The 18,665-nt window shown below is 51.9% G+C and overlaps 9 protein-coding genes across 9 annotated transcripts; 4 read left to right on the top strand and 5 right to left on the bottom strand.

Moving 5' to 3' along the window:
• Nucleotides 1-71: 71 nt before the first annotated feature.
• N7515_006813 (HNH endonuclease) lies at nucleotides 72-948 on the top strand (the record flags this gene model as incomplete). The annotated part of the gene is made up of 2 exons (XM_056667557.1): nucleotides 72-245; nucleotides 373-948. 2 exons carry the CDS (start codon nucleotides 72-74, stop codon nucleotides 946-948), a joined length of 750 nt encoding a protein of 249 aa, XP_056521153.1.
• Nucleotides 949-1,168: 220 nt separating this feature from the next.
• On the bottom strand, nucleotides 1,169-3,172 carry N7515_006812 (uncharacterized protein; the record flags this gene model as incomplete). The annotated part of the gene is made up of 1 exon (XM_056667556.1): nucleotides 1,169-3,172. One exon carries the CDS (start codon nucleotides 3,170-3,172, stop codon nucleotides 1,169-1,171), a length of 2,004 nt encoding a protein of 667 aa, XP_056521152.1.
• Nucleotides 3,173-4,166: 994 nt separating this feature from the next.
• N7515_006811 (neutral/alkaline ceramidase) lies at nucleotides 4,167-6,522 on the bottom strand (the record flags this gene model as incomplete). Its single annotated transcript, XM_056667555.1, has 2 exons — nucleotides 4,167-6,240; nucleotides 6,311-6,522. The coding sequence occupies 2 exons, from the start codon at nucleotides 6,520-6,522 to the stop codon at nucleotides 4,167-4,169; spliced, it is 2,286 nt and encodes a 761-aa protein (XP_056521151.1).
• Nucleotides 6,523-7,349: 827 nt separating this feature from the next.
• On the top strand, nucleotides 7,350-8,061 carry N7515_006810 (pre-mRNA-splicing factor SPF27 family protein; the record flags this gene model as incomplete). Its single annotated transcript, XM_056667554.1, has 2 exons — nucleotides 7,350-7,386; nucleotides 7,448-8,061. 2 exons carry the CDS (start codon nucleotides 7,350-7,352, stop codon nucleotides 8,059-8,061), a joined length of 651 nt encoding a protein of 216 aa, XP_056521150.1.
• A 677-nt stretch (nucleotides 8,062-8,738) lies between these two features.
• On the bottom strand, nucleotides 8,739-10,265 carry N7515_006809 (putative 3-beta hydroxysteroid dehydrogenase/isomerase family protein; the record flags this gene model as incomplete). The annotated part of the gene is made up of 2 exons (XM_056667553.1): nucleotides 8,739-9,976; nucleotides 10,043-10,265. The coding sequence occupies 2 exons, from the start codon at nucleotides 10,263-10,265 to the stop codon at nucleotides 8,739-8,741; spliced, it is 1,461 nt and encodes a 486-aa protein (XP_056521149.1).
• A 1,118-nt stretch (nucleotides 10,266-11,383) lies between these two features.
• On the top strand, nucleotides 11,384-13,269 carry N7515_006808 (MFS transporter; the record flags this gene model as incomplete). The annotated part of the gene is made up of 4 exons (XM_056667552.1): nucleotides 11,384-11,700; nucleotides 11,762-12,138; nucleotides 12,199-12,475; nucleotides 12,540-13,269. 4 exons carry the CDS (start codon nucleotides 11,384-11,386, stop codon nucleotides 13,267-13,269), a joined length of 1,701 nt encoding a protein of 566 aa, XP_056521148.1.
• Nucleotides 13,270-13,426: 157 nt separating this feature from the next.
• On the bottom strand, nucleotides 13,427-13,971 carry N7515_006807 (nuclear telomere cap complex subunit Ten1; the record flags this gene model as incomplete). Its single annotated transcript, XM_056667551.1, has 2 exons — nucleotides 13,427-13,805; nucleotides 13,886-13,971. The coding sequence occupies 2 exons, from the start codon at nucleotides 13,969-13,971 to the stop codon at nucleotides 13,427-13,429; spliced, it is 465 nt and encodes a 154-aa protein (XP_056521147.1).
• Nucleotides 13,972-14,447: 476 nt separating this feature from the next.
• N7515_006806 (ESCRT-III subunit protein SNF7) lies at nucleotides 14,448-15,368 on the top strand (the record flags this gene model as incomplete). Its single annotated transcript, XM_056667550.1, has 4 exons — nucleotides 14,448-14,622; nucleotides 14,712-14,916; nucleotides 15,009-15,217; nucleotides 15,289-15,368. 4 exons carry the CDS (start codon nucleotides 14,448-14,450, stop codon nucleotides 15,366-15,368), a joined length of 669 nt encoding a protein of 222 aa, XP_056521146.1.
• Nucleotides 15,369-16,317: 949 nt separating this feature from the next.
• N7515_006805 (chromatin structure-remodeling complex subunit RSC7) lies at nucleotides 16,318-18,252 on the bottom strand (the record flags this gene model as incomplete). The annotated part of the gene is made up of 4 exons (XM_056667549.1): nucleotides 16,318-16,501; nucleotides 16,525-16,929; nucleotides 16,990-18,112; nucleotides 18,204-18,252. The coding sequence occupies 4 exons, from the start codon at nucleotides 18,250-18,252 to the stop codon at nucleotides 16,318-16,320; spliced, it is 1,761 nt and encodes a 586-aa protein (XP_056521145.1).
• Nucleotides 18,253-18,665: the final 413 nt, after the last annotated feature.

Genomic DNA, 18,665 nt, shown 5'->3' with positions numbered 1-18,665 from the left:
TGACTTGGCCTCATAACACCAACAGAGCATATAGCCTTTGTCCCTGCTGCCCTGCATATATCCAAGTCTCAATGACTTCCGACGAAAATTATGCTATCTTCCGCGAATGCCTATCCAATGCGATTGTTGCCCGCTCTGAGGAGAAACCAAAGCCAACCAAACGAAAGCCCAAGAGCAAACGAGTAACCACAACAACAGCCTCAACAGGGAGATCAAACCCAGAAGAGCTCGCCGAATTTGTTGATGTACATCTACCCAGCTAGCCCGATGCAAAGAAGACAATCACCCCATGAATAAAAGGGGCACAAAACAACCAAAACCGCCAAGAACCCAACTAACAAGACCAAATGCTAACAAACGGTACAAACGCAGTACCTCGCCTCAGAAACCTTCACTTCCTTCCCAAAACCCCTCCAAACCCTAAACTACGCCGCAACCCAACACGACCCAACCCTATTAAAAATATACGCACCAGACGCCGACACGCCCCTCCCACGCAGCACGCTCGAACTCCTCACCACCCCAATCCCCGTCAGCGTGACAGACTCGCTGCTCGCATACGGCATAATCCCCGATGCAGCAGATCTACCCGATTTCCTCGCCCCTGTGCTGGCAGAGTACACGTCGAGCGTGACCGCTGCTCCGCCGGTCTGGGCGAGCACGCGCGCGGATGCGTGTGAGATCTGTGAGAGGGACTGGATTCCGCTTTCGTATCACCATTTGATTCCGCGCGGGGTTCATGCGAAGGTTGTTAAGAAGGGGTGGCATGATGAGTGGATGCTGAATAGTGTTGCGTGGCTGTGTCGAGCTTGTCATAGCTTTGTGCATCGTATGGCGAGTAATGAGGAACTGGCTAGGGAGTGGTTTACTGTTGAGCGGATTTGTGAGAGGGAGGATGTGCAGGATTGGGCTAGGTGGGTTGGGAGGGTTAGGTGGAAGGCGAGGTAGTTGGTGTGTGTTATTGCGAGCTTCAAATGCTGATTTGAAAGGGTATTTATGCATGGGTAAACATGAGCAAGTCGAGATGAAGATAGGATATGAGCTTAGAAGTTACAATACGAGATGAATAATCTGCAATTAGGACCAAATCGAATAACTATAGAAGCTCCTATTAGTCTTACATGGAGCTGTAATTAGAGATAAAAATGACCTGCTCACAATCCTACAGCTAACCTCGAGTGACTGTCGCAGTGACAGTCTCGACAACCCGGTCCGTCACCGTCTTGGTCTCAGTCTCAGTCGTTGTCTTTATAATTGTAATAAACCCAGATGGCGTGATCGGGTGGACTTCATTGCCATAATCATGTGGGGATGTCGGGCCAGCGACATTTGCATCCACGGCAGAAGTAAGATCTGGTGCCGGTGTAGGTTGTGCTGTCTCAGAAGGGACGGCACTTTCACTTGGCCGAGGGGTCTGGAGAACAACCTTCGTGGAAGTGACATACACCGTCTCTACAGGAACATTTTCACTTGCAGAAGCAGACGTGGTTGATTGAACGGTCTGGAAAACAACCTTGGTGGAAGTGACATACATCGTCTCTGCAGGAGCATTCTCGCTTGGAGCTACCTCACTTGGAGATAACGACGGCGAAGACGGAGAAGCCGGTGATGTTGTCGGGTAAACAGTCACACGCACGACGGTCGTTGCAACATCATGAACAGTGACAAACGACGTTGACGTTGATTCGGGTTCAAGAGATGGGCTTGCCGTTGGCACCTCTGTTGACATAGACGGATCAATGACACTGGTCACTGGAGAGTGGACGATGCTTGTCGAGAAGGGAGTTGGGAATCCTTCGCTCATATATACAATCACAGGCTGGGTTACCGTCGTCACTATTGACTGAGGTGTGAAGGCGGAAGGCTGTCCTGATGCAGACGGTGTTTGCTGGGAAGTCTCTGGCTGGACCGGTGGTGTCGGTATAAGTGGTGTGGATGTAGGAGCTCCACTGCTGCTTCCACTAAGCAGAGGTGCAATGATGCCGACTGTAGCGACCGAACTACTACTCGTGGGAACTGCTGCCAACGGTGTCGTGGACTGGGGTGTCTCGGGGGGTGTAATGAGTGGCGTGGAGATAGCGAAACTGCTACTGGGGCCACCGAGACTTGCAGCAGCAGCAGCAACCGTGCTGCTTGCAATGGGTGTTGTCGATACCGGTGCTGTTGACCCGAATGGCTCAGAAGTTGCAATGAGTGGCGTCGGTATAACTGGCGTGGATGTAAGAGTTCCACCGCTGCTTCCACTACCCAGAGGTGCAATGATGCCGATTCCAACGACCGAGCTACTACTTGTGGGAATTGCTGCCAACGGTGTCGTGGACTGGGGTGCCTCAGAAGGTGTAATGAGTGGTGTAGAGATAACAGCGGAGCTACTACTTACACCACCGAGATTTCCAGCTGCAGCAACAACCGTGCTGCTTGCTATGGTCGTGGTCAATGTGGGTGTTGCTGACTGAACAGGACCAGGGGTTACAACCACCGGAATAGGGCTCGCAGCTCCGCTGCTGCTCGAGACCGGGCCCGGAGCCACATTATGGCTGCTTTGGCTATCTGCCTTCGCCAGCCAGGCTAGAAAAGCCAATGAAGCCACATTTGAGTCATGTGCAGACGGCGTTTTCTCGGGTAGAGGAGATGAGCCCGCAGCAGCTGAATGGGGTTGGTCTGGTTTTGGCAATACACTCGAACCTCCGACTGCGGTTGTTGAGCTTGGACTGGAAATGGGATCTGCTTTTACTGGCAAGGAAGTAGTCGCTGCTGGCTGTGAAGATGACCCCAGAGCAGCCGTTGTGCTTGTGGCATATTTTGGGTCCACATGGACAGGCAACGAACTAGCCGTTGTTCGGCGCAAGAACGTTTCAGCAGGGGCTGAGCTGAGGATGACGCTGCTTGGAGTTTGCGTTGATGCAGGAATTTCTGTGGTCTCCGAAGAGACCATTTCAGTAGGACACTCTGAGGGAGTAGATATGGTTGTCGATGTGGTTGTCTCCGTAAGAACTCCACTCCCCGAACTGACCGAGCTGGAAATGTGTGTTGTAATCGGCTTCGGAGATGTGGTAGACTCTTGGGATGTAGTTGGTTCTTGAGTGGTAGTTGGTGCAGCAGTCTCCGTAATGGGAAGATAGCTAGAATCAGGAGAGGTGACCGTCTGGTCACGCCGTCTCATCTCCGCCATCGCGAAGGAGGCAATAGGTGCAGGTGCCTCATCTGGAGACCGAAATTGCCAGCGAGAGATCGGTCCCGCTGATGCAATCCATGGCAGGAAAAAGAAGAAAAAGAATAGAGAACGAAACATCCTGGTATAGAATCGACAAGAACGAACGATTGTTGAATGTAGCCAGGACACGACGGCAAAATTGTGATAGATCAAGAAGCCTGGATGCTCGGGTAGAGATATAAGGAAGCGTTGGGATCAAGTAGAAGAATTGCCGATGTGGAAGAGCATGGTAAACGAAGTATCACCGTGAAATTGATGGAAAGACACACCAGGCGTCTTGATGGCTTGTGATGAAAGAATGGCTGGATCACTAGGGGTCCACATAAAACGAATGGAAACAATAGCAAAGAGGCAAGATGAAGCCAACACCAACAAAAAGGAAGTGTTTTCTTTCAGGTCCCTCGCGAGCGAAGGTCCTAGCCAGTATATGAACATCTGTTTCATCAGAGCCTGGCTGGGGGCTCGGGGGTTAGGGCTTCCTGTCAGCCGCCCATTGTTCCACCCTTTACCCATAATCAAGGGCCTGAACTGCGACATTCCGATTCTTCCAACCAGAAAAAAATATCCCAAGGAGTTTCTTTGGTGGGGATAGATGTTTCGTCAGAAATAGATCAGCGCGCGACAAACAGACGTTGCAGTAGGCGCCCAGCCCCGGTCGATGGCGCGTCGTGATTGGTCGGCTGGAGGCGCAGGAACACCCTTTTTTATCTTGTTTGAAGAATCAACGTTGGTATATGAACTGCATAGATTTGCTCAAGACTTAAGATGCTGCTTGGTTAGCCCGTTTGCTACGTTGTGACTCGTACGGGCGCGTAAGTTGAGATATAACCATTAGACCGTGGTCTGGCCACACTGTTCTCTTCAATAAAATTGTTTGAGATAACCTTCTATACAGATTAGCAGTCATCGTCGACTTGTCATAAATTATACCGTAAACATATGAGTCAGAGCATTAAGTCTTGACTGTAAATGTCCCGCCGATGCCCTCGAATGACTTGAACTGGCCTAGGCCGGTCTTTGATTCTCCATAATAATGCATCCTGTAGGTCCCATCCTGCACAGGGTTGGAATTTCCGACATTATAGTAGTCATCCTCAATCTCCCATGCAATGGTCACCTCACTGAATCCTAGGATGAGATCTGTCCGCTTCCAACTAAAGACCAAGTTCCAGTCATGGTCATTGCGCACGACCTTCCATGTGCCGTCATCCGCTTTCCGTTCAACTGCAGCATAGGTTGATTCCAGATGCAGGTTGTTGCGGGGATTGGCGCCAACAAAACTCGTCTTCACAATGTCGCCAGGGCCATAGGGTCCGTTTCCAGGGTTTTTGGTCACAATTCCAAAGTGCTTGCCCAAGGGAGCACCGTCATATATAACTCCGGGGACGAAGCTCAATGAGATATCGGTGTTGATTGGTGGGCTGGGGCCCGGTGGGATGGGAGGGAGCTGCGCAACATCCGAGTCACTCCCTAAATATGGCAGATATTTGAGCGTCACATTGATGTACGCTGCCAGGGTGTTCGGCCCGTAAAGCGTGGATGCGCCCTCGTAGCGCTGAACGCGGTACTCCTCTTCGGTTGTCACATAGTGTGCATACGTGTTGGATGGGGCTCCAAGGACAACGTGAGGGTCGGAAACACCAAGGTGTTCCTTGGCCCCCTTCGCAATAGCCTCCTTCCAGCGTCGCCCAGACATCGTAGTTGCCTCGCTGGGAGATATAATGATGAAGAGCTGACCCACTCGGAGAACCTGCATATCGACAATGTTGGCGCCCCAGGGATACGGCTCAGTGAGGTGGCCAATATCCAAGAGAACTTTCTTGGGCGCTTGGCAAACTCGCTGCTCCTGGTCGGGATGGTGGATGAGTGCACTCGCAATCTTCCACAGAGGGTTTTTGGAAGCTGGACCTGTAGAGTTCTGGGTGAAGTCAAATGCACCCGGTCCATCTGTGGTTCCGGCGGCGAAGTTGTACCCCAGACCCGCAGCGCAAGTCTGTAGTGTACTGGAGTTGAAGGGCGAGGTGAACGTGTAGCCATCCATGTTTTGGTATACGTGGAAAGACTTGACACCTCCAGTGATCTTGATAGGGGTGGTGTTCATCTCTTCGTAGAGCTTTTTGGCCGCTGAATACTGGCGGCGTCCAATCTCGAAGCAGCTCTTCGCTCCATTGTCCTTCTCGCGGAAGAAGGGACCCCGACCATGACATTTCTCGTTGCGGCCACCGCAAGTGCTGTCTGTGTATCGACACATCTCTCCGGAGCCGTCTTCACACCAAGCACCCCCGATGTTAGGGGTTGTATCGCCAACATTTGCCTGGGAGAAACCAATGACAGCATCGTCGGTGAATCTGTCATCGCCCTTGACGCTACGCTCGAAGAGGTAGGCGGCGACACCTTTGTTGTCGCCAGTGACCAGGGAATTGTTGTTGTACATGGATGTGCCATGGACAGGGAACCATGTGAGGACTGCGGCAGTCTTGTTATCCGATTGGCGATCAAATCGGACGAGAGACAGGGTCTTGTCAACATTTGCCGAATACCGGGCCTTTTCTTCCTCGGGGTTATGGTCATAAGAATAGGGACTGCGGTTGATATTGGTATCTTGCAATTCAATGGAACCAAAGGAGAGCCGACCCGGCGCAAGGTTCTCATGGGCGCGGATGATTGAGAGGATGGTGCCATCCACAATAGCTTGGTAGCTTTGCTTGTCAAAGCCCAGTGCTGGGATCTGAGGAAGCAGGTAGTTCGTCCACGCGCCAGGCCCGGAGTGAGAATGCGTTCCAGTCACTGCGACGTTGTGTTCGCCATATCGCGCATATTTCCCGCCGAGGGCCTTGAGACCCTGCAGGACGCCATGCCGCACAGCCGTGTCACCCGTGAGGATATCGAGAACAATGTATACAAAAGCGTCATCAGGCTTGTTTGGATCCGCGAAGATGAAAGTACGGGAATTCAATCTCTGCTTGACACCAGTGCCTATTTGGTCCAACGTGGCATAGCCAGCAAATGAAAGCTCCACGACCGGACTAGAACATTAATTTAGCTGACTTGATACATTGGATATTGAATGTGAACTAGGTGATAGTATGAACATACCCTGTGACATCTGCTTTACCCGCTCCGACCAAAAAGATGTCATCGGCCGATGCCTTAGTCGCTCTGCTTTTCCATTGGTTGAAGTTCGCACTGAGATGAGGCAGAGGAGAGTCGGATTGACCATCGAGCTTGAACACTGCGATCAACTGCAGAAACACGAGCGCAGCAAGAGTCATCCCAGCAAAGGCGACGCCAATGCGAAGGTTAGCCATGCTGGAACCGTAGGATTGCCAAGATATCACGAAAAATATAGCTATGGCATCCGCAGAGGAGTCGGGCGTAGTAGCTGTAGCCTCTGAAAAGCCCGACAGGATTGCCCTCCCTCCGCAGGGAGCCACAGCTCTTATAAGAAGAAACCAGCGGGGGTATGTGGTGGGAATACAACAAGACCTGCTAGTTTAGAAGATCATTGCCCGAGTATCTCAACCTTGGGCAAGAGATTAAGCCTTGGCGCATGTCCATCACACATGAGTAGGTGACATTCCTCTAAGCGATAGGCAGCGGTTGGGATCTCCGATCGTCATCGATGCATACGACAAGGGTTTAGACTTTGGCTAGATTCCCCGCATGGAGTATGCGATGTGACATGCCTACTAACAGCCCTGAAGAGTGTACATGTGAAGACTCGCCTGTCTTAGTTTTCGGCCAGTCAGTAAGCTGGGACTGCATTTGGGATCAGGTACCTCGGGAGGAACTGTTCAATCTGGATAGGATCATCGGTGCAGTCGGTAGCGCGGGCAGGACTGGCCCTGGTATTTCCCCGAGTCTTCGTTAATAATAATAAACCCCATGACTTGCATGCAATTCTGGCGCTGTGCGCGCTTTCACATGACCCTAAGACATTATTATTAGTTAGTTATCCTACAGTCACTTACTTAGACAATGCCATTGAACCATCCTCAAATTGATAGTCCGAGGGCACGTGACTATTCTTGCTGAGTCACCTGATGTGCTCACCTCACCGCCTTTGGTATCGCAGACCCAATCTACAGGCCTTCCAACCGTTGATCTTGATCCCATACAACAAGATCACTTCAAGATGCCTCTCATCAACGAATCCCACGACTCACTACCATGTATGCACCTACTGCAGATCCCCACGTATACTATGAACTCAATCACTCACACTTTTCTCAGACATTGACGCAGCGCCGACTGCCGCGGCGCACGCGCGCGCACAGCAGCTCATCAACGCAGAGCTATCCCCCGAGCACGCTGCCACACTACACCCCTTGATCCCAGAAGCATCAGAACCCAAGTTCTCACCTTTAATACAACAAGAACTTGAGCGCAAAGCTCAAGGAACACCCCTTACCGGCGGTATCGACCTATCCCGATACGAAGCACCAGAGGGCCCGACCCGTACATCAGACACCGATGCGCCCGATCTAGATGAATGGCGTCGCACCCTGCAAAAGGCTTATGTATCAAGTTTGCATTTGTCCAAGCGCCACGAGAATTTGGCGTTGCTGGAGCAGTACGGCAAGAACGCGTGGTTGGTCGGCAATTCACAGCTTGAGGAGATTCTGAGCTCTCTCGAGAAAGAGCTGGCTGAGGCAAAGGCGGCTGCTGAGGAGGTCAACAAGCAGAGGAAAATTGCACAGGAGGCTAGCCAAGGCGAGCTGGTTAATCTGGAGGAGACGTGGAAGCGTGGTGTTGGGGCCATTCTTGATGTTGAGCTCGCATCGGAGGGGTTGCGCATGCAGATTCTTGAGCATAGGCGACAGGCAGCTCAGCAGCAGGCTCGCTAGAGGGATCAATTTCGTCCTGTCTGTGTACTTTCCAGACAGGAAAGCTTATCATTCCAGCTAGCATGGCTGGGCTGGCTCCCTGTTGGCACAAGGATCTGATCAGTTCTTGATAGGGAAGTCTGGCTTGGTGAACCACATGGATGGTAAAGTTTCATGCGTGTCATCCAGGGGGGTCACACTGCGCTGTGTTCCTGCGTCCAAAAAGCTTTACTTTGGTCAATAGACCTATGTGGGTTGGCCTTGCTTTCCCATCGAGGAATTCTGCTCACACACCCGGGACATGAATACTGATTCATTCGTGTACCGCGGCAAGATGCCTTGTCTTTCTACCAACAACGATCTTGAACAACCACGAATATCCGTGGGGGCTCTATCAGTCCTGACACCAGCTCCGGCAAAGACTTGTGCCCGTACGAAGAATGGGGATGTATGAGTTATCATCAAGCCCCGTACTGCGGGTCGGCTCCGGCCATTGCAGGACATCAATGAATCATAGCTCCTATCAGAGCCACCATTCCCATAAAGATTTCCTTTCCGTGTTCCATGTCCCATCTGGTATGCGCTCCTGTAAAGTAGACCCTCAAGCTCAATAGTTAACTATGGACTAGTCATGCTAGAATGAATCATGTGCCTTCAAGCTTGAGAGGAATTAGAGCTGCCAAACACAATCCTCATCCTCACAACGCCTTCGGCACAACAACATCAACATCAAATCCATCTCCCGCAACCTTCACAGGACCAAGCCTCACCTTCTTACCATTAACATCCACACCCTCACTCTCAGCCATCGCATTCCAATCCACAAGTCGCCGACACATCCCGTCAAGAGTATTGATAGGCGGGTTATACCCCAACCCACCCAACTCCGGTGCCAACTTCGCCCGTGAATCATCCGCAAAAACATGAACATTAAGAATCGAAAACAGCGACGGCTGAATCTGCGCCAGATCATGCGGCAGTCTCGGTAACCAGGTAAGATACTTGAACTGCAAAAACGCATAAACCTCCACAACATACGCCATCACCAAAAATGGCACAGGCTGCACCTTCGGAAAACGCACCGGCGTCTTCGACAACGTCTCAAGCAAGGTATACATATCGCCGAACGAAATCGCCGCATTCGGGTCACTAACGACGTACGCCTGTCCACCCGTATTCGGCAGCGTCGACTCGGGCTCACTCTGCTGGATCAGACGCTGTTCGTACAGGAGATGCGCGAGCGAGACGTTCTCCGCGTGCACGAAGCTTTGCACGACCGGCGCCGCCCAGGTCGGACTGCCGCCTGTGCGGAGGTAGATGTCCGTGATGGCGGAGTTGGTTTCTGTGCCAGTGCCGTAGATGCCGTTTGTGGGGCGGATACAGCCCGTGCGGAAGTTAGTTGCTGGGTCGTCGGCTGCGCGGACGAGTCGCTCGGCGTCGGATTTGGTCACGGCGTAGTTGCTGAAGAAATCTTCGTGGCGGGTGGGGAGTTTGGTTGTGTCGCTGATTATTTGCACTGCGTGCGTTGGTTCCCGTGCCCATGGCCAGATCCAGAAGCTGGCTTGGTGTAGGGTGATGGAGCCGGAGGAGGTCCAGATGAAGGCTGTTGCGCCGGCGGTGCGGGCGGCGGAGAGGACGTTCTGGGTGCCTGTTGTATTGACTTTGCTGCTTAGGGGTAGGAAGCTCTTTAGGCGGTCTTGTGGCCGGATTACGGCTGCCGTGTGGTAGACTGTTAGGGGCAGCTTGGTGGCTTCTGTGGGCCATGGCTGATTGAATGCGCTCGTTACAGCGGACTTGTCGGTGATGTCTGTTTTGATCCAGCTCACGCCTTGGCTGAGGAGCTTTTGGTTGGGGGAGACTAGGTCCAGGATGCGAATGGCTTTAGGGTCTTCGCCTCGGGCTAGGAGGTGTTTGACTATCCATGCGCCGACCAGACCTGAGGGCTAGAGTCAGTGGGCTGATGTTGGAGAGTGGATTTTGCCACTTTGGGGACTAGACGTACCAGTTCCACCTACGATCACATATCGACGGGATTGCTTTGGCGGTAGGCTCTTGGTTACGTCGATGGGACATTCTTGGTTCTTCTTGTAGGCGGCTTTTATTTCTTCGACGGTCCAGCGACGGGGTGACAATTTGTGGGCCTCTCTGGGGACTATCTTCATAGCCGAGTTCACCCGCCAGAGGTAGAGAGCACCTAGTGCTAAGATGACTGCTATGGTCCACATGGTGAGGAACTGAGGATGTGGAATGGGTCACTTCTACAGGTGTATGTTCCACAGAGGGATTTATGGAAGGCACAAAATGGAGCGTGGCTGCGTGGGGGTACAAGATTAGTTTATAGGGCTTTCTGAAGGTCTGGCCTAGTCTGGCCTTTGTGAAGCAGTAATTTTACAAACGAACCGTAGAAATTCTGAAACTCAATTGGGTACTTTAGACTCTAGTTTGGTGGCCATTCGATCTTCATCCTGATTCAGTCCATTTTGGCAGGTTGCTGATATCTCAGTCGGACCGCAGTCGCTTCCGTTTCATTTAAATGAGCAACCTCAGAGGCTCAGACGGTCAGACCCTCGGACCTCTGGAAGCCGTGTGGAGAACGGCTTTATCCGAGATGCGACGGAGCTGCAAACTCATTCAAGATCAGATCGCCGTTTGCTCGGAGCGGATGTTTCGGGAAGTTGAAGCTTGAGAAATGCCCTATTCCTGATGATTTTGATAAGGCCACGGTTGTCCTGTGAAAATGGGTAAGTCGATCAAGGCACTCACATAAGTGTACACAGTTCATGCTGTGAGGGTGAGTATCAAAGTTCCAAAGGGGACATTGATTTCTTTAGGCTAATACCTGTAGGCAAGTTGAAGAGTGTTCCTTCCCTGAACATGAGTGAACAGGTACCATCAGTATATGAACCAGCCCATGCCACGATGTCTAGCCCTAAGCTAAGATGGGTAAGCGCCACCCCATGCTGACCGAGGTATCGGCGTTGATCATCGGCACTTTCAACTCTCGCTTGAATATGCTTATTATGGCCCCCGCTCTTTGACTGATAAGCCTCTACCATTTCACTCTGTCTATAAGTTCCGAGGCTTCAAAGGTTGTATACCCGGTCGAGGACTTATTTGTCCCCTATATCGTTAATCCTGTCTAAGGAATCTCACAGCTGGATCCACAGCATAGGGGCTCATTTTACATACTGTGTACGTCCTTCATGGCACCAACACTTTGATCATCACTTAAGTAACTTGCTTGCCGTGAGGTCTCATATACCACCTAAATAAGCTTCTCAGCCGGTTCTCTGATCTCTCACTACTTATTGGTCCTTCAACGCCATAATTCAAGCTTCAGGGGATGACATCCCAACACTCCAGCTTGGAGCGCCAAGAGGAACGGCCTGAACATACTGGATGTGTGTCCCGGGATACTGACTCTGTTGTGTCGATTTCTACGGTAGACTCGGTGGCCGATCACAATGCATTAGGAACAACTTTAACGGCTCGCGTCTCGTCACTGGCAGAGCGAGTAACGACAGTCGCGACAAATGCCACCGCCGACCCCGACTATGAGGTCGACTGGGATGGCGAGGATGACCCCGAGAACCCCATGAATTGGAAGTTCAATTACAAAGTCATGTGTCTTGTGTTTCTGTCATGGAATACTCTCACCGTGTAAGCATCCATCTCCATACTCAGCCTTGTAGGAGGATATATGAGGCTGACATCTCGGAAGCGTGCTGTATTCAACTTCTTATACATCGGGTACTGCACTGATCGCCGAAGAATTCGGTCAGTCTAAGCCAATCGTCACCCTCGGCTTGACTTTCTACTTGTTCGGTCTTGCCATCGGTTCCATGCTTATGGCCCCATTGAGCGAGGTCTACGGACGGAAACCGGTCTGTGTAATCTGTCTAGCGCTATTCACGATCCTCATCATTCCCTGCGCACTCGCTAAATCTGTTACGGAGTTGATCGTTATCCGCTTCATCGGTGCTTTCTTTGGGAGTGTCATGATCTCCACGGCGCCTGGTATGGTGGCTGATCTGGTTGATGATGAGCATCGCGCATTGGCAATTTCTATTTGGAGTCTTGGGCCGCTGAATGGACCAGGTGTGTTCATTTTTGTCTTCTTCTTTTACATAATAGGATTCAATCCTAACAAGAGTATAGTCATTGGCCCTGTGATAGGCGGCTTCATCACTCAATATCTTGGCTGGCGTTGGATGTGCTGGATTGTACTCATGCTGTCCGCTATTGCATTGGCATTTGCCATTTCCATCAAGGAAACATATGCACCGACCTTGCTTCGAAATAAGGCAGCCAAGCTTCGCAAAGAAAGCGGCGATTCCCGCTGGTGGTGTCGCTACGATGAAAAGGCGAGCCTTTACGAGATTCTCAAGTTGAATCTCAGCCGGCCCTTTGTGATGGCCGTCTCGGAACCAATCTGGTGAGTTCAGCTAACCCTTAAACATACCACTGCGCCCCAGAAAATACAAAGCTAACATCCCCAGCATCTTCTGGAACATCTATATCGCAATCATCTACGGCATTCTCTACCTCTGCTTTGTCGCCTACCCAATCGTCTTCCAAGGAATCCGCGGCTGGGACCTAGGTCTTTCGGGCCTGGCCTTCCTCGGCATAGGTCTCGGCGTCCTCGTCACAATCTCCTGCGAGCCCTTTATCCGCCGACTAATTGACAGCCACCCCAAAGATCCAGAAACCGGGAAAGTATATCCAGAAGCAATGGTCTCCTTCGTGTGCATTTGTGCAGCTATCATTCCCATCGGAGAGCTCTGGTTTGCATGGACCTGCTCCCCGGTCTCTATTCACTGGATTGCGCCCATTCTAGCAGGCATTCCCTTCGGCGCTGGTAATACCGGTGTCTTCATCTACTCCTCCAACTATCTGACCGGTAGCTACGGGATGTACGCTGCTTCTGCTTTGGCCGGTAACTCGGTCATTCGGAGTGTTCTCGGTGGTGTGTTGCCTCTCGCTGGCTCTTACATGTATGACAGTCTGGGGCCGAATTGGTCAGGCACATTGCTGGGTTTGTTGGAGGTTGCCATTGTGCCGATCCCGATTGTGTTCTACAAGTATGGACATAAGATTCGTATGAAGAGTCCCCTGATTACGCGCATGCAGGAGGAGAAGATGAAGCTGGAGGGAAAGAGGGCTAGGAGACAGCCTTTGCCTCAACAGGCGGATCAGTCTAGTGAGGAGAAGGTTGACGAAGCGGTTTAGGGTGTGGAGTTATGCCTAGCACGTATGTTGGTCAACATCTTGAACCCCGTTGCTTTGAAAATAAGGCTTTGAAAAGTGTTTATTTACCTGATACCCAATGCATGAGCGTCCCAGTACATAACGCGTGGATTCCTTCGATTTCTACCACAGATGTTTCTCAATGTGTAGACCGTATCAGTTGCTCGACATCTCGGTTATTGCAAAGAATCCGCTCATATTCTCCGATTTCAATAGCTCCAGCTGGGAAGACCAGGATTGCCTCGATGTACACTGGGCGAGGGGGCACCGTAGAAGGCCTCTGACTCGGCTGACTTGCATCGTCAGGAGTTGATGAGAACGAGGATGGGGGCGGCGCTGGCTCCAAATCTCTCACATAGCCTAGGACATTGAGCCATGTCCCCACGTGCAGCGCTTCAGCAGTCACGTCCTCAAGGATGCCATTGATATCGACAGATACAGAGCTTGGTGTGGTCTTGCTGCGTGGATAGTTGTGTTCCAGGATCAGATGGCCAGTGCTGATCTTATAATGTGTCACGCTGTGCGAGCGCAAACGCAGAAACCATCGTTAGTATCGCCAGATCTTATCTACACTCGTATGTTCTCTGGCCCGACGCACCAGCCAAGAAAGCGGATCTTCGAGTCTTCCTGTAGAGACGAGAGATCAGAAAGGAACGCGCGAGTCGAGGGACGCGGCCCATTCATCGCTGCGCTAGTAGGATAAGACACTCGACATTGTCAAGTTGTAAAGTGCGCCGATTGAAAGAGAAAGAACGAAGCCCGAATAGCTCCCAAAGTCAACGTTGTCGCACGTGACCGTGTATGTCATAGGCTCAGCGAGGGGAAACTCGGGCTCCCCTCCAACTTCGCTATCATCCAGAACTGTCCGCCTGGAATAGCGCTTCCAACCCAGTCGTGTGCTCCCAAACATTCCGGTCATTCGGAGCTTATTATTCGAACGCCACTATCTGTCTTCGCCTGTCAGCCCGCTGGGTTTGCCTGGAGCCTATCGCTCCACCTGACTTGCGGCAACCAAAGAAAACAACCTATTCTCCGCTCCTCCCTCACTCCGGATTTCGGTGACTACTAGGTCTCCTCTGGGCATCTTATCTGACGTCCGGGGCTTAATTTATTTCAGTCTACAACTCCCGGTTTCCAGTTATACAGACACCGATATCGCCATGTGGTCTTGGTTCGGCGGGGCTGCCGCTCAGAAACGCAAGGATGCGCCTAAGAACGCTATCCTCCAGCTGCGCGAGCAGCTCGAAAGGTTGCAGAAGCGCGAAAGACATGTCGAGACTCAAATTGCGGAACAGGACGCTTTGGCGCGGAAGCATATCAACACCGATAAGAATGGTATGGGTTGTCGAACTTGCAGATCATCACTTGAAATTTACTTGAATTGGACAAGTTGGCTAACTATTCTCTTTTTCTATGTTGAACAGCTGCCAAAAACGCTCTCCGACGGAAAAAGGTCCACGAGAAGAATCTCGAGCAGACCTCGGCACAGATCATGCAACTCGAGCAGCAGATATACTCCATCGAAGCCGCGAATATCAACCACGAGACTTTGGCCGCGATGAAGCAGGCCGGTGCCGCTATGAAGCAGATTCATGGTGGAATGAAGCTCGAGGATGTGGACAAGACAATGTATGTTGCTGCCGGGCTCTTATTTCCCCTGTTCAATAATGCCATCTTGCGGCTTGTGTTATTCATGTTACGGCTTTACTAACAAGCTGCAGGGAGGAGCTCCAAGACCAGCACGCGCTCAGCGCCGAGATCGGAAGTGTCATTACCAGCTTCCCTATCGGCGAACAGCCGGACGAGGAAGACCTCGAGGCCGAACTCGAGAATCTGGAGCAGGAGGCCATGGACGCAAAGATGCTCAACACAGGAGCCGTACCAGTGGGCACCCAACTGGACCGGTTACCTGCTGCGGGGAATACAGATCGTGAGTCCGCGCCTAACCCTAGACTACATCTTCACATACCTTCATTTTCTAACTGGATTTCGTCCATATAGTCAAACACCCTACCAAGGCACAAGAGGAGGAGGACGAAGAAGCAGAGCTGGCCAAGTTGCGCGCGGAAATGGCCATGTGACAGCCTCTTACTTCCAGCCACGCGACCTCCGCCCTCATTTCCTCCGTTCTCCCTCTCCTCCGTTCCTCGTCTTACTTTCGCATGCATGACCCGGCCGTTTCATCAAGCAAGCCCTTTGCGCCTTTTGTTTCCGGCGCTGACGCCCGGATTTCTGACAGTTTTATTTTACCTACCTAACTTCCTTGTCCATCTTGCCCTCCATACGATCAACACTGCCTGGTTATTTTCCAGGTATCACGCTGATTTGTCTTGTCTGTGCTTCACTTTACCTGGCTGTTTCACTCGGCACGCTTTCCTCCGACTAACTCGGTCGAATCTTTGGCTTTCACTTCCTGTTCTATTTTGCGCTGTTATGGAGTTTCTAGAATCGGCTTATCCTTTTTTTGCCCTTCTCTATTTGTAGGCTATGATCTTAATTCCAACGTTTCAGCATTCATAATTATTCGAGGTCGTAGGTAGTCGTAGGAAGTTGATGTACAACAACGGAAAAGAACACTTAGGCTGCTCATAGGCTCATATCAGAGCAATGTCTACGACGAAGATCCTACCTAACTAAGAACAGAAAATAAAATAAAAATGTCCGTTTCAAGGACTGTTCATTATTATCTAGGGTTCCCCAGCCAGGACTCAAAGTCGTCATAGACCAAGTCCCAGCAAGAACCGAAGAAAAAGAAACCAGTCACTAGATCATGAAGATAGAAATAAATCTACCTACCCATCTGCCATATGAGAATGCAAAAACAAACCCAAGCAGGAAAACCATCTGCCATACGAGAATGCAAAAGCAAACTCGAGCAGGTAAAAAGAAAAGATAAACGCCAGCGGCATTCGCCCGCCATTTCCAGCCCACCCAGCCCATGCTAATCCATAAAATTGCGCCTAAAAGAATTTTCCAGAAAGAAGAAAACAGAAAACCCAGTCCGATTAGCTTAAGGGTACCAAGCGTAGCTTATGGGTACCAAGCGTAGCTCTTGGTTGGCTGAGTACGCTCGCCGTCTTGAGTCTCAGTGGACCAACGGTTCTTCCATTCAATCTCGTGGGCAGCAGCATCAATGAGAGCCTCCTTGCACTCGGGCGGAAGCAGTGCGATGATCTCGGGGGTCATGAACTCGGGGTGGGTGGGGGGCGCGAGGCTGATCAGGCCGTTGGGACCGACGTCGAGCACGTCGCCATCAGGACCGGGGATGCCCATGTTGGAATACGGGGGGATTCGTAGATGATGTCCTGGACGAGATAGCGGTTGTGCATATGGGCAGGCACAGGTTTGAAGGTATTAGTAGAGCTCGCAGCGGAGGCTTCGGCGGTTGCGGTCTCGGGCGACTCTTGAGTTTCGTCGGGATTCTTGTTTTCGGTACCAGATTGGGAACCTCGGTTGTCAAAGTTCAGTGAGTTCAGGTCCGTAGCCAACTCGCCTGCGGTGGCCGCTGGAGCGGGTGGGACGCGCTCCCAGCGGGCGTGGGTTGGCTGCATGATCTTGGGGTACTGCATGGTGTTGGTGTGAACATCGTACACGCCATTCAGATTCGCACGGCGCGCTTCGGCAAGCTTCGAGTTGTAAGCGCTAGAGAAGGTGTTAGTCACAAAGTCCCTATGAATCGCTCGCTATCAAAGATAGACCTACCTTGCAGAGCGGGCATGCTCAAGCTGCCAGTTGTCATCGGTAACTGGCACACGGCGTCTCTTGGTGTCAACTGGCTTTCCGCCCACAAGCGGGACAGAGGGCGCGTTTGTGTGATAGACACTGCTAGCACCGTGCCAGGCAACGTACTGATTCCTGTTGTATTCCTCTCCTGGTCCAGGAAGTCTGTCCTCTGGAACAGCCAATTCACCCTCGACATCGCCGCGCTCACGAGCAGCCGCTTCGTCATAGTCATCGGTGATCTTTTTGCCGCCGACGATGATCTTTGCGCCGAACTCACGGAACACGGATCGCGCGGTGACAACGCCAATGGCTCGTCCTTTGTACGAGTGAGGAATGAGATCGCGTTCGATCAGATCGCGCTTGGCCTCGTCATCTATTATGATTTTGTAAAGCATCTTGTGCTTCTGGAAAAACAGGTATGAATCACGGAACCCAATGCAACGAGCTGGTTCGGTCGACAACATGTAGAGGCGATCACCGCGGCCGAGGATCTTGAAGGTGCGAACTCGATACTCTCGACCACCTTGAAGGTGGCCGTTCTCGTCGACCTTGGTGGCACCGATTGGGTCCGGCGGGATCGAGACCTCGTCGTTGATAACATCCATCATGTTTCCTTCCTTATCGACAGGCACCTGTGTGAGATGGGAAGGTCCACGATTGCGCGCCCAGCGTCCACCGCTAGCAGCAGGGCGACCGCGACGTCTCTTGACTGGGGTTGTCACTCGAGGTGGTTCCTCGCCGTTCGCGGGATCCCACTCCGGCCTGGGGTTCTTGGGTGGGCGACCAAGACGACGCTTTCCGCGGGGTGGTAAGGATGGGCGACCAGGGCCGTAGGATGGTGTGTTATCGGTATCGGGCAGAATAGAGTCTTCTGCGGGGGTAGAAACACCTAGTTCCTCCTCTGGTTTGGGTGTGGCTGGTGTTTCGCCAGTCTGAGCTTCTGTGCTCTCCGCTTCAGGTTCGGGCTCAGGCTGATCGTCGTGATCTTTTTCCGGCGAAGCTTCAGGTTCAGGCGCGGGTTCAGGCTCGGGCGAGGAGGGGTGTGAGGAAGGCGCGTCGAGCATTTCCTCATCAGACCCGTCTGGAAGTGTCGGTACATTTTCTATAGCTGGTTAATCGCAACGCGTCTAGAATCAGGGCGCTCGTGATACCACGTGCGCCCACGTGCGCATGGGGGGTTGGGATTCTCTCACTCATTGACTTCGCAGCCGCTTGGGCGGCGGCCCTGAGTTTGCGAGGCATTTTGATTATGCCTTGATTGATACCGCCTTGATTGATACCGGAGCGCAAATGGGAGAGGAAGCTGTGTTGCGACGGTCCGCTAATTATCCGAGTTTTGGACCCACTTGGTGATTGCAGTGCAAACAAAACAAAGCACCTGCCCGAGTCTCCACCTCATTTCCAAATGCAAACAAGGCAAACAAGGCAAACCTAAATCCCACCTTCTTGTCATATGATGTCACCCCCGTTCTTTCCTCCAGCGGAGCATTTCGGGCTCTGCGCACCTGCCTGGCCGTTGATCGGCAGACACCCTGGTCCTGCTTCTCGATATCACGTTCTTTCCAATTCTAGGCCTTCTACCGCTATTGCCGTGTGAAATTTGTCAAGTTAACATAATAGGTTGCCCGCATAGCACAGTCACAGCGTCTCAGGCT

The sequence above is a fragment of the Penicillium bovifimosum genome, assembly GCF_028826915.1.
Source record: "Penicillium bovifimosum strain IBT 22155 chromosome Unknown utg000005l_segment0_segment0, whole genome shotgun sequence".
NCBI classification, from domain to species: domain Eukaryota; kingdom Fungi; phylum Ascomycota; class Eurotiomycetes; order Eurotiales; family Aspergillaceae; genus Penicillium; species Penicillium bovifimosum.
This window is presented reverse-complemented; position numbering and strand designations above follow the sequence as displayed.